Raw genomic sequence first — 12688 nt, 5'->3', positions numbered from 1 at the left:
GGGAAATAAGAATATTTCTGATGGGGGTTAAATGCGTTGCCACTCTCACTTCTGTGTGGAGCTGCAGCCAACAGCCCAGCTGTTTCCCTTTGCTTCTAAGTCAAGACTTACAAGACTTTGTGCTAAACTAAATTATTATCGGTTGCGTGAGATACACATGACAAAAAGCTGAGGTCAGCAAGCACATCGTGGTCTCAACCTTTTTGCTAACTCACACCAACTCAAGTCCACTTGCATATTTCCCAAAGTGTCGAACTGTAAAAGAAATATTTGACTATAGCAACTTTATACCAATGAATATACAATAGAAAACATATAATTGACTCACCTTTTCACCCTTTGGACCTGGAGGGCCCTACACAGAGAAAAAAAGTTTTAGTTTTTTCAGTTTTAGACATTTAGTTTTTTTTGTTAAACAAATTACAAAGTAAGAAAAGGCCAATGATGTCATCATCATTCTGGTGCTATTGTAAATTTGGTTGATTTGGTTTGCATCTGTACCCGAGCATCATACGACGCCTGCAAATAACACAAACTAAAAATTGTAGGGTTTCCAATCACATTAGCCAAAAACACAACAACTTGGTTTGAACTGCATGAGCTTGGAGGGGAGACAGGGAAACGAATCAACGCTCAAGAGATTAGTTTTATGTTTTCACAAATTTGACTGTGTATAATTTAGACATTTGATTAAAATACTGGAACCAGTATCTTATGCATTGTAGACAGCAGAGCTTACGCAAACTTACGATTACAACCAAAAATGGGCCCAAATCAAGCCCATGTTTACTTAGGGGGTTCAAATCCAGCAATCTATTGGCAAAAGTATTGGCAAGTGCATTGTCAAAGTGTGCCCTGATCAAGAGGAACAGCAGTTTTTTTGGGAGGGGGTTGGGTTTGGTCCAGTGTCAGTCACAGGCGGAGGCTCCTGGGTGGGCTGTGTAAAAGATCATGGGTGAAGCAGAAAATGTGAGGTGTGCTTCTGTACGCCTGAGCTTGATGAGCCTGTGCTCAGAGATAGTATGGAGAGCATTTCAAGTGGAAGGATTAAGTCCAGTACGCTGGGCTCTAGTTCTTCCTCTGAGGTCAGACTTTTTGAAAGGACCAGCTTTGGAAAAATCAGTATTAGATCAGTGTCAATGGAGTGAATACTGACCACCCGCTCAGCCACAGTGTTTTCCCAGGCCTCTGGTAATCGGAGAAAAATTACGGTGTCAATGATGATCTATACTTTGCATGCAAAGTTACAGCTTTCTTTGGTCTCAGATGAAGTATTTGAGACCAAAACTGGATATTCCACAATTACTTAAATTTGGGAAACTGTGCATCTGTTCTTCAGATACTTGCACAGCTAGAAAGAACGAGTTGCTCTTGAGCTGCAGTAAATGCTGTGCAGTGGCTAATACTAGTCACTCATGATTTGTTTCCAAAGACATCGGATAGGTATCGTGACACTAATCCACAGACTGATGAGATTAGTACAAGACCTGTATTTGAATGATGCTCTCATGAGTGTGTGGTCCAGTAACCCAGAACACACACACACATACACACACACACTCACACCTTTCACTGGACGTGCAGCACAGTGTAAAGCTGAAATGCTCCAGAGGCAGTCCAGTAGATTTTGCCCAGTTTCTATGACATTGTTCAGGAAGAAGTAAGTCATAGCCAGGTTTCTGCCTGCATAACGCCTTCAGACATTATTTCTGATGCATAGTTAACTATCCGTAACTTTTGGTGTATGTATAGTAGTGCATGCATGGCCAACTGGATCTGCAGTAGGCTCAATTTGCATTTGGCCATGAGGTTGTGAACCTGTGCACAGAGCATGTGTAGTGCATCCTGGCATAAACGCAAGCTGAAGGGAGCTGCAGCCTTAATACACAGACACACACATACACACACACATCACGGGAGGTGGTCCTGCTGCTTACTTGACTGCCCATACAAAGAGCCACAACACACTTGTAAACACAAAATGCGCTTTTACGATAAACAAAGTTTCCGATCGCGGTTCCCTGGGGAGAAATAACAGAGGCAACATATTGGAATCAAATGTGACTTTTACTTTTTTTTTTTTTTGAACGATATTGCCAGAGTGTTCCTGAAAATGGAGGGCTTGTAAAGGAAATCAGTGCAGACTTTCTGTTGTGAAAATTGTCTTTGGACAATAGGAGCCTATTGACAAGCTGTTACTGCAAACATATGAACTGCTTCAACAAGGAAATACATAAATATTCCCACTGCTGCTTTTCTGCACAAGCCTGTGTAATGTCTTTCGCCTGGCACTGTAAAATACAAATAGTTGGCGCACACAATTACTAGGCTAAATGACTGGGCACCATACGTTTGTGGAAAATAAGGGAAACTCTGCTTTATGTTTATTTGGCATTTCAATAAATCATAATTGTTTCAAGATAAGTGCAGAAACATGGTGAAACTTAACCAAATCCACATTGAACCTCCATAACAGGGCTAATAGGTGGGTCTATATTTTGTTTGTGAGGGTATAAAAGGGGTCACATTTGTTTCAGGAACTAAATCAGTGGCTGTCAGACTTTTTGGTAACATACTCCCCTAACAGATGCCCCCTCTTTCCCAACACTTGACATGTATTCCGACCATTTCAGTCTAGTCGCCTCAGCTTCTTTAACCTCTCTGCACGCTTCCTAAACAGTTTTCACACAGTTAACTCAGTATCTATTCAACTTGTAATTCCCTTTGAAAATATTAGGAAATGTGCACCCAAAAGCAAATGAGGCAGTGCCCCCAGGGTTATATGTGCACTAGTTGGGAACCATTGAAGAAGGTAATGCCCTCGTGTGTCAGTCCAATAAAGGACTTGGTAACTGAGTTTCCCTCTCCTGCATTCACCGCAGTTGTACTTCACATTAAGTGAAGTGCCGCTTTTGACACGCCCAACCATACAGTAACCCCCCCCCCCAATCAAAATCCTAGTTCATTTTCATCTGCCATCTGGTTGCAAAGCATGTGGAAGTGATTTTGCTACACAGTCTGCACCTGCTCATTATACTACCCATCATTTGCACATCACTTGGTTAGACAGCATCCACTGGAGCTTTTCCAAAAGATTTAAATGAGTACACTGAGGGCCCTTTTATAGGAAGCTATTAAACAGCTCTCCTGCAAAGACAATTTCAAAGGGACGAGCTATGTTAGCAGAACTACAGTGGGTGTCTATTTGTCAAGGCGTCTCCGTAGCTTTGTGGTTTTAGTCTGCCCCAAGCAAGGTTTCTAATCAGCACCTGTGTATGCTTTTCACATCTCTCTACCGCTTCAGCTCCGGCTCTCTTTGAAAAGCGACCCTGCAGCGGGTGCTCCACGGCTCATCAGGCCGCGTCTGTTTGATCAAACCTGCTCACGGTGCATTAGCAAGATACTTTGTTGAACATGATTAACCCTCTGCACAGTGTTATCAGCACTTTTATATTGGGAATATAATGGATTCTCAAATGACCATGTGCATGGCTGAAAAACTGCTAACTTGTTTAAGGAATGGTTTAAAACCTTGGGAAAAAGTTGGTATTTCATTTTCTTGCTGAGTGTCTGATGATTGATACACCTTGCACATCTGTATGATAAAATTAACGCTACTGCCAACAGCCAGTTAGTTTAGCTTAACATGAAAACTAAAGATGGGAAGAAATTGACAGATTAGCTCTGTCGTCTCACAGTTGCAACCAGGCAGCCACCAGGCAGCAACCACATCCATCTAAGAAACAGACTGGATCATATCATAAGATTTGAAACTTGCAAAACCTTTCTATGGTTTTGTTACCTGTGCACAAAGATGAGGTAGCTGCACCCACATCCAACATTTTTATACTGGCTTTATAAGGCTGCAGCTCATCTCATCTACAGCCATTTCTTTGAAAAAGTCTTGTATGATCAATTCTGCACAAAATGTATTGCATTTAAATTTTCTTTCATGTGTGTTGTGATAAACATTATGCAGTTGTCCACATACTGAAAATGACACTTATCAGATTGATGGTAAACCTCACATCTTCTGTTGCTTAACCCTGGGAAAACTTGTATCAAGCTTCCATCATGAGATGATTTTTAAACAGAAAATCTTGTGTGCATGACATTGTGGACTTTATAATGGACCACTGGATCACGATTAAGCTTTTTCCTTTCTATCCAGATGCACACACAGCTTCTTATTTGAAGCCAAACCGTGACCACTGTCTCCTGCAATGGTCTGAATGAGCTGTTGGTATATTTAAAAAAAAGTCACCTTCAAAGAAGAGATTGGGGGAAATGTGGAAACGTCTACAAGAAATTATTTTTAAAAAAGCAAAGGGAACTGCAGCCGAACCCGCAAGCGACATGGAGAACATGGCCATTCAAATCTGACAATGCTTGACAATGCTGACAGTAAAATAACAGTAAAAATAAAATGATTGTAACACAACGGTAGATCGCAAATGTGGCCACTGCATTGTCAATTACTAACAATTAATTCAATTAGTCAATTAGTCAATTACTTTGGATAAAAGCGTCTGCTAAATGACTAAATGTAAATGTAAATGTAAATGTACTAAGAATTGAAAATACTGAAACATTTCAAAACTAGATTTTGTACGTTCTAAATTCCTCTACAGAACTGTATAGATGTGGGAGCTAAAGGAAGTTGTCCACCAACCCTAAGGTCAGTGGTTCAATCCACAGGTCCTCCAGCCAAACTGTCCTAAAGCAAGATGTTTATAACACTTTCATAACTGATCAGATTCAAATGTATTTTGCTTTTCAATTTTGCTAGGCATCACAAGGTTGCATTTTTGTAGATCTGTTATCAACAAACACAAATTGTTTTAGCGTCATAGTTATGAACTCCATGAAGATCCAGGCAGCACTCACGCTGACTCACAAGCTTCCGTGAGCCTAATTACAAATGGTTTCACACAGAACTCAAGCTACTGAATATCCATTCTTCGCATGCCTTTATAATTTTGTGGAAGCATGATTGATGAAAACTCGATGCCGCTCGTCTGACAGTGTAACACAGGCCAAAGCCTGGCTCATATCCACAGCTTTAGCTGTTGTTGACATGACAAAATAATACTTGTGGCTTTGGCTGAATGGTGCTGGTGCAACCCTGTCAAACAATCCACCTAATCCAGCAAGATGCAAAAAGGCAGCAATGAGGATTCTACATGTAACCTCTGACTGGACTTTGCTGTATTAGTTTTCATCACAGTGACCTGTTCAACCTATCGAGGTCCTGAAAATCAATCCATCAAACGGCGCTCATGTGCTCATGTGGAAGACGGGCCAACTGGGCTGGCAGCAGTCACTGCAGCTAGAACCGCTGGCCACATGGATCCAATCATCTCACCCTCGAGCACTGGCATCTGTGAGAGCGTAGACCGACGACTACCGCTTTTACAACCTCTTCTTTACGGGGCCTACGGTTTTTCTCGCACAGCTACATAATATTCATAAATGCATGTGTACACAGGAAGTTACGGAAAGCGATCCTCCAAGCACCAAGTGTTGACAGGGAATGAGTAAGTGAGCAGGGGGCAGGTGAGGAGGGCTGCTCCCCACAACAGTGGGGAGCAAGCCAAAGTGTGAAAGGACTAAACCCTGACTTACAAGAAAGTGTTTCACAAAAATATAGAACTCCGACTATAACAATCCAACTCTAAAACCTTTGAACTCGACAATCGGTTCTCACATTTCACATACAGTAAGTTCTCCATCCAACCACAGTGAAATGTCCCACCTGGTGACACTAATGTAATCAACTGCACGAATTCAAGAGTGGAAACACTGGTGAGGCAAGTGCAAACAGCACATTTAGCCCTTTGCAGATAAAAGCCTGCTGTGGACATCCCTGGAAGTGAAATCTACTCTATTTCAAACACCCGCAACCCTGGAACAGAGTAAAAGACATTCAGTGAAAAAAAAAAAAAAAAAAGCACATCTATATGAACTGTACACCTCCATCTGTTAGTTCTGTATGGGAACCCTCAATCATATTACTGTATGCCCCAGGGGAACCTTTTTTTTTCGTGGCGGGAAACTAATGGAGGACAGGGATGTGAGTAATCAGAGCAGAATGGGCAGGAACGGACGACCGCAAGTGGTTGGTGGTGCTCGTCGGGGAAATCTGGACGGAGAGGTTAGGCAGGGATAGAAAAACCGCACTGGAAAACTGACTTGGGAATGGCATCTGGTTCCCATATCCACAGTGTATCACAATTAGCCGGCAAAAAAATGATTTCAGTGTGTGTGTGTGTGTGTGTGTGTGTGTGTGTGTGTGTGTGTGTGTGTGTGTGTGTGTGTGTGTGTGTGTGAGCATGTATGTATGTATTTGTACAGTATGTCTCTGCTTGTTGTTATGTGTTGGATGTTCATGTAGGAGTGCGGATGCTGTGAAATGAAGAAAGTGAAAGTAATGGGGTGATTGGTCGTGTGTTTAAGACTTTTTTACTCTCGGTCTCAATCAGGGAAGCTCTCCGCATTCCTACGGAGGGGAGACACTTAAAAAGCTTTACCCAAATCGAAGGCATAAATTATTTTTTTTCCCCTGCATAATACCTAAGCACACTTCTGACCCACAAAATTCTTGTCGTGGATATGAAATGTTAAATAAAGGACAGTGCTCCAGTTGGAAAAGTACTTCTTCTGTTGATTCGATTAGAACCACATACTGGCTGCTCTACATTTCTCATCATTTGATGTTAGGAGCCCGAGGAAAATTGCTCTCAATCACAAATGCTGTCAGGTTTTCTCTTAAGCCGAGAGCGTCGCGTTCACACGGCGTTAACCGTGCTTCTTCCATCCAGCCTAGTGTTCAGCCTGCTCAGCCGGCCACTGCTACAAATCACTGAGAGTAAACCTCGCGGTTGGCCCGAGCTCTGCCTCTCGTCATTTGCTGACAGGCGGACGCTGCTGACGGGCACAGAGTAAGCAGAAGACTGACATCTAAAAAAGGTCAACCTCTTAATGTTGTCACATCCAGTGCCAGTGGGCCTCCTCAGACACCACGGCCCTTATGGGTTTAAGTAAACGCTGTCATGTCAGATAGATCCACTTGCAGCTCCTGGTGTTACTTTGCAGAGCTAAAGCCTGTGTGTTTCTATCACGGGAAACTTAGAACAGGACTTTTTGGTTTCAAAATCACAGCAAGCAACACAGAGAAACATGTAAATCCGAGCATCAGAGATTTGCAAGTGCTACTTCAACTCCGACTACACTCTCGCTTTTACGTAAACGTGGAATTTCTGCCTCTTCTGTAGAGCACAAGTGATCCAAGTTCAGCCAGAATATGTTTTATTAACATGCATGGGGCTGGGGTGCATAGCAGATGAAGGATGAAGGGTAGAGGGCGCCTGGAATCCTCTGCTTCACCCACGCCCCTCTAATCCCTGTGCCTCAGGTGCATAATTCATAGGTTGTGACAGGCCACCCTCAACCTGCACCTCTGGCATCTCAGTTGATCAACCAGAGGGGTGGAAGCTACTTGTCAAATATAGATAAGGCTGCAACCGACTGCCTCACTGCTAACATAAGTGAAGTCTGGTGTCGGACTGTGGCTGCATGGGTTGAGACTCCAGTGTGGTGCAGAGGCATGCTTAGAGGGGCTGACGCTGTATCATTTTCAAATATTTCTCCCCCTCCCTCTCAACAGATACCAAAGCTGCTACTTTCCTTCTACTGTATGTCTGTCTAATTTTAATTTACTATGGCATAAAGCCTGCGGTGTAAAAGTACGGTCGGCCGGTGCTAGCGGGTACTCGAGTGCAGCCTCTGGGATGGTGTTTTATGCTTGATTGATGCTAAATGGTGTGCACACACAGTTGTGGGTGCTTAGGCTTGATGTTTTGACACAGGCAGCCCTTGAAGAGCCACAGAAAGATGAGAATGAAGGCAAAAAAAATTGGATGTCAAGACATGGTCACACAACTTCCCGGCTCTTTATAGAATACAAATATTTTTAGTGGTAAGTACATGTGTAAGAATTGAAATTTACCTCAACTCATATCTGTTACCAGTCTCCTTTAGTTTGGTTCCAATACATCTGGAGGTCAAGAAGAAATATCTAAACTTCACTTGACAACAGGCCCTTTTGATCCCATTCAAGTATTGACACAAAGGCTCAAGCGGTGGAAAAATAAGGCGAATAAAAAAAACGAAGCAAATCTCTTTTCCATGTCCAAACGCTGATCGTGAAGCAGCAGTCGGGATCTTTTCCTGATGGGTTCTGATTGAGCAAAGCTATTCTCTTTCTGACTCTGCAACCACAGGTCCCCGTCCGTTCATCAGCGGCTGAGTAATGATTAAGTCACAGAGATCTGTGATGACTTCAGCAGTGGTTGGTTTGTTTGGCTCCGAAAGCTGTGTACAATTTACGCGCGGCGTTCCCAGAGTTGCAGGAGCAGCTGCTGAATATTCATAGAGACGTGTCCTGTGTCGTCCGCTGGGGTGGGCACACCACAAGACATCACTCTCTACTGGCTCCTTTTTATAAGAAACTGGCACTTTTCATTTCAGAAACAGATTAGGTGACTGAGTCATCTTCAGATCGTTGTAGATTATTTCAAACTGGCCTGTTTTCAGAAATTCCGCCGCCCAGACTTTACTTGTATCGTATTGTAATTTCTAGCCTGTTTTTGCCTGGTGCAGAATGGGTTCTGGCTACAATAGAAGCAAACGTGTGCACCACCTTCTGCTGTGTACCTATAACCAGAGAGAGATGTGGACAGCGTTTGCCAACTATTTACCAATGTCAGGCACTTTTGTTTTCTGTGCATCCCAGACATTTACTGGCAAACCCAACCTTGTTTCAGAGACGACATGTCGACTCTTGAGGCGTCTCACGGTACGATTTTATTTGTCAGATGTGAGGCCTGGCGAGAGAAGCTCAGAAGCAAGACCACCTGCACTTACTTACATTTAAGAACCCCAGGAGTGAGTGTCTGAGAAGGCGCAGAGGATTAACTTACAGCTTTTACAGCTCAGTCGGCACACGCTATTATACCTATTCAATCACATGTGGAGTGCACACATGCAACCGCACCGTACCCACTTGACCCGATGCGAGCTTTCATACACCCTGCTGCTTCTACTGTATAAGTATGCATGGGTTCGCCTTCATTTTTGGGGGAAAATCCTTAAGTTTTCCATCTGGTAAGAAGAGCAAATCTGTGATCACCCGGCACAGTAATGAGGTGTGATAATCTGTTCGGGTTCAGGGAGCTGGCAGGGATGCAGCCTGGTGGCAAGGATATTACAAACCAGGCAGTCCAGATGACAGGGAAAGGGGGCCATGTTGGGGGGAAGGCAGGGATCAAGAGATTATTTTAATAATACAGTAATACAGTGTGCGGTGCAACTGAGATTTCTGGAAGCAAATTTGTCATAATCAGATGTCTTTTACATCAATTGCAAAACAAAATTTCATACATTCATGTTTGCTTTACTACTTAACCTGTTCAGATATTAGGAAATAAACTTATTCACTTATCCAAAGGTTGAGTCGTGGACTCATCCAAACAGCTTCTTCAGTCTGAGGGAAAGTTGGCTAGAGGACACAGTTATATCCTCCAGAGTCTGTGGGATGTACTGATCATTAAATACCAATGATTCCGCCTTATTCTCATGTCCCCTATTGTCCAACACAAGCCCGTTCAAGCCAGGGGTGAAATAAGGTCCACTCCGGAAGAAAGAAGTCCTACAGCTACAGGCAGCAACCGATCATACATCTTTACACCAAGCTTGGCTAATCAGTAGAAAAACTGTGTTTAAAAAAAAAAAAAGTGTGATAATTTGGTTGTTTTAATTATAGAACGATTTCCTTTCCTGGCCACCGGTTGAGTGCACTTTTATAGTGTTTTTTTTTTAATGTAACTTATTTATTTACTTTAGTGCCACTAGATGTTTGTAACTTGCAGTGTCCTGCTGTTTTACTGTTACCAAGTTTTTTACCTTTACGTGGTAAACGCAGTTCGGGGGGAGGGGTAGGGAGGTGTGAAGCAGGTATACTTACAGGAGGTCCTGAAAGAAAAAGGAAAAAGTGCATGGTTAGTTTGTTTTCAGTCAATCAACGTCCCACTAAAACCACCACATATCTAAAAAGCTAAAGCTCTTGCTGAGAATTGCACATCTTCCACGATGAGTTCACCGACTGCCAAATAGTCGGTAAAACTCTAAACTCCCACTGGTATAGAACAATAATAACACCAAAAAAATCTAAATATAGTTTCCATGCAGTTGGGGTACCAGTGCCCACTAGGCCTGGCGATTCCATTTTCCATTTGTTAGTGACTCTAATTTCACTACTACAAGGGCTGGTGCGCTTGTTAAAAATTGCCCCCACGTTTTTGTGAGGTGACTACAGCTGCTGAAAGGTCTGTGTGCCAATGCAGTTCAGGGCTCCCCAGAAACCTGCAAAATCCGTTCAGGTCTTTAGGTTCTTAATAAAAAAAAAAGGTACCCAGCTGCTTCTATTATCATAAAAAAAAATTAATACCAAAATTCTCACAAGTCCTATGTCCTTGAACTGTTCTTCTTCGTGACCAGGGGAAACTGCAAATTGCTCTGGCAGCTGGGGGATTTAAAGAGCCATGTGTTTGAGGCTCACTGGGCTTCACTTCTGTAGCATTGTTTTATGGATCATTGAGTTACAGTAGAGCACTTAGCTTTTAATAAACCTGCTCCACTGTCGAGTTTTTTTTCTCTTATTTAGTTACATGTCCCACTTTGTTGAATTGCTCCGTACATCACTTTCAAACAGCGTCCACGAAAATGTAAATATTGCCATAAATACATAGAATATGCTGCCAAATAATGAAATAAGCACCATAAAAAAAAAATGTAATTTATACATGATTTAATTGGACCTATAATGTGGGCGTGTGACTACTTTCACTTTCTGTTCCCACACGGACACCTCTTGTCATTTCCTTCACAATTTGGCACCTCCTGCTGTTTCTAGCCGGAGGCAGCAGAGTCAAACGACTCCTGAACCCAGTGCTACAGTTGTCGTTTGGGGCGTGTAATTGCTCACCTCACGGTGAGAGTGTTTATACAGTAGTGCTCTAAAATAACACAAAGGTCACACAGCAGCTGCAATGTCACCGCAGGTCAAAGTCCCTTTTTAAAGTTGATTTATTGTGACGAAAAGGTATTTTGCTTGTCAAACTGCTCAATTTGAGCCAGAATTCCACTTTTACATGAGTGCAAGCATTGATTATTCATTCGGGGGAAACTACAGTATGTGAGGATACTTCTAACACTTTCCAGCTCTGACCACCATGCTAGAACAGTTTGAGAGGGTTGCATTCACTGCCTAAACTGTCACACTTTTCCTTTCCATATGTTAGCGGTAAACAAACAAGAAGCACTAATGAAGTATCCCATTCATTTTTAATCCACAGGTAAATATCACCGTGTCTTTTTCCCTATTTGTTCTCTCCGTCAGTTCCAGCCAAGTCTGGGGGAAAAGCCTCCTCTTGCCTTTGTAGATGAGTAAACTGTAAAACACCTCCACATGAATTTGTGGGGAACTTGCAGCGGCTTAGTTACTTTAAAGCAAATCCTGAATTAAATATGCTTCCCTTCAACATCCGCCAGCGTTTAGAATTTAAAAGAGGGAAATTGGATTTGCAAAAGGCTTACAGTGCAGAATGCAGCACACCTGTGCACATCAAGGATTGAATTTTTCTGTTGTATAAATAATGTTGTCTAAAAGTTTTTGTTCCTTCTTTTTCCAATACCGCAGCGCGGTGCCGTCGTAATTATTTGTTTCGACCACTTCTGTGTGAGTGAACACAGCGCACTGAATATTTCTGCTTTCTTTATGCTCTGAAAGACATCCACACAGTAAGTGTAGCAGTAATAATTCAGGGTTGTAATCCAACGCTGATGCGCAGAATGAAATGTAGAGCATTTAATGTGCCTTTGTGAAGGCGTTCAAAATGCTTTCGTACATGCAGATAACAGACTGGCGTTAACGCCGCTTAAATTCACCATTCACGACATGAATTTAACTGTGTCTCCTGCAGTTTTAAGTACACAAACTAGACATACTCCAGCCTAGTTCAGCATTGTAATTTGGACTGTTATACAAAGCGGTGAGGCCTGTCATCTGAATTGTTCCCTATTGTCTCCCCCTAATAGACCACTGTGTCATTCCAGTCCAGACATAGTGAGCGGGTATGATTGTTTGCTTGTTTCCAATTGATTTAGCAAGAGGAGGCCATTCACATTCCCCACATTGGCTCTGGCTGACCAGAGAATGAACAAACTGTCTTTGCATAATGGTGCCATTTGAAATACGCTGGCATGGTGGATGTTTATTGGAAAGTTAAGTGCTGCTTAAGCATAAACAAAGCTTGGCGGCATTTCAGAACTGCAGCCAAACAGAGCATTCAACTGTTGTCTCTGTTATTTGATTTCTCATTGTTTCCCCCCCCCCTTCCATCCTCCCTCGCTTTCAAATCAGACACTGGATCAGTATAGCATTATGTAAATGAGAAGAAAAGTAAAGGCAAATAGCCACACCACACTGATCCGTGCATTAAAAAGGCACAACATGGTCTCAAACAAGAAGCTGATTAAATATAAATACAAAACAAAAGTTCTAACACGACCTTTCCCACGAATTAAATCTGAGTCCTGTCACTGTATAAAGTCGTGACTGTTGTTTCTT

At 42.5% G+C, this 12688-nt stretch overlaps 1 protein-coding gene across 1 annotated transcript in view; it reads right to left on the bottom strand.

Annotated features, from left to right (window-relative positions):
- The window catches only part of LOC137137776 (collagen alpha-1(XXV) chain), a 131983-nt gene that overhangs the window by 48021 nt on the left and 71274 nt on the right, over window positions 1-12688 (bottom strand). Inside the window, exons 4-5 of the mRNA XM_067524423.1 lie at window positions 10025-10032; window positions 329-355 (exon numbers count right to left, since the gene is read on the bottom strand). Of these exons, the coding sequence (XP_067380524.1) occupies window positions 329-355; window positions 10025-10032 (35 nt within the window). The remainder of the gene's footprint in view (window positions 1-328; window positions 356-10024; window positions 10033-12688) is intronic.

This window comes from Channa argus, chromosome 12 (assembly GCF_033026475.1).
Source record: "Channa argus isolate prfri chromosome 12, Channa argus male v1.0, whole genome shotgun sequence".
Lineage (NCBI taxonomy): Eukaryota > Metazoa > Chordata > Actinopteri > Anabantiformes > Channidae > Channa > Channa argus.
Note: the sequence above shows the minus strand (reverse complement) of the source record. Positions and strands in the feature narration are given on the sequence as shown.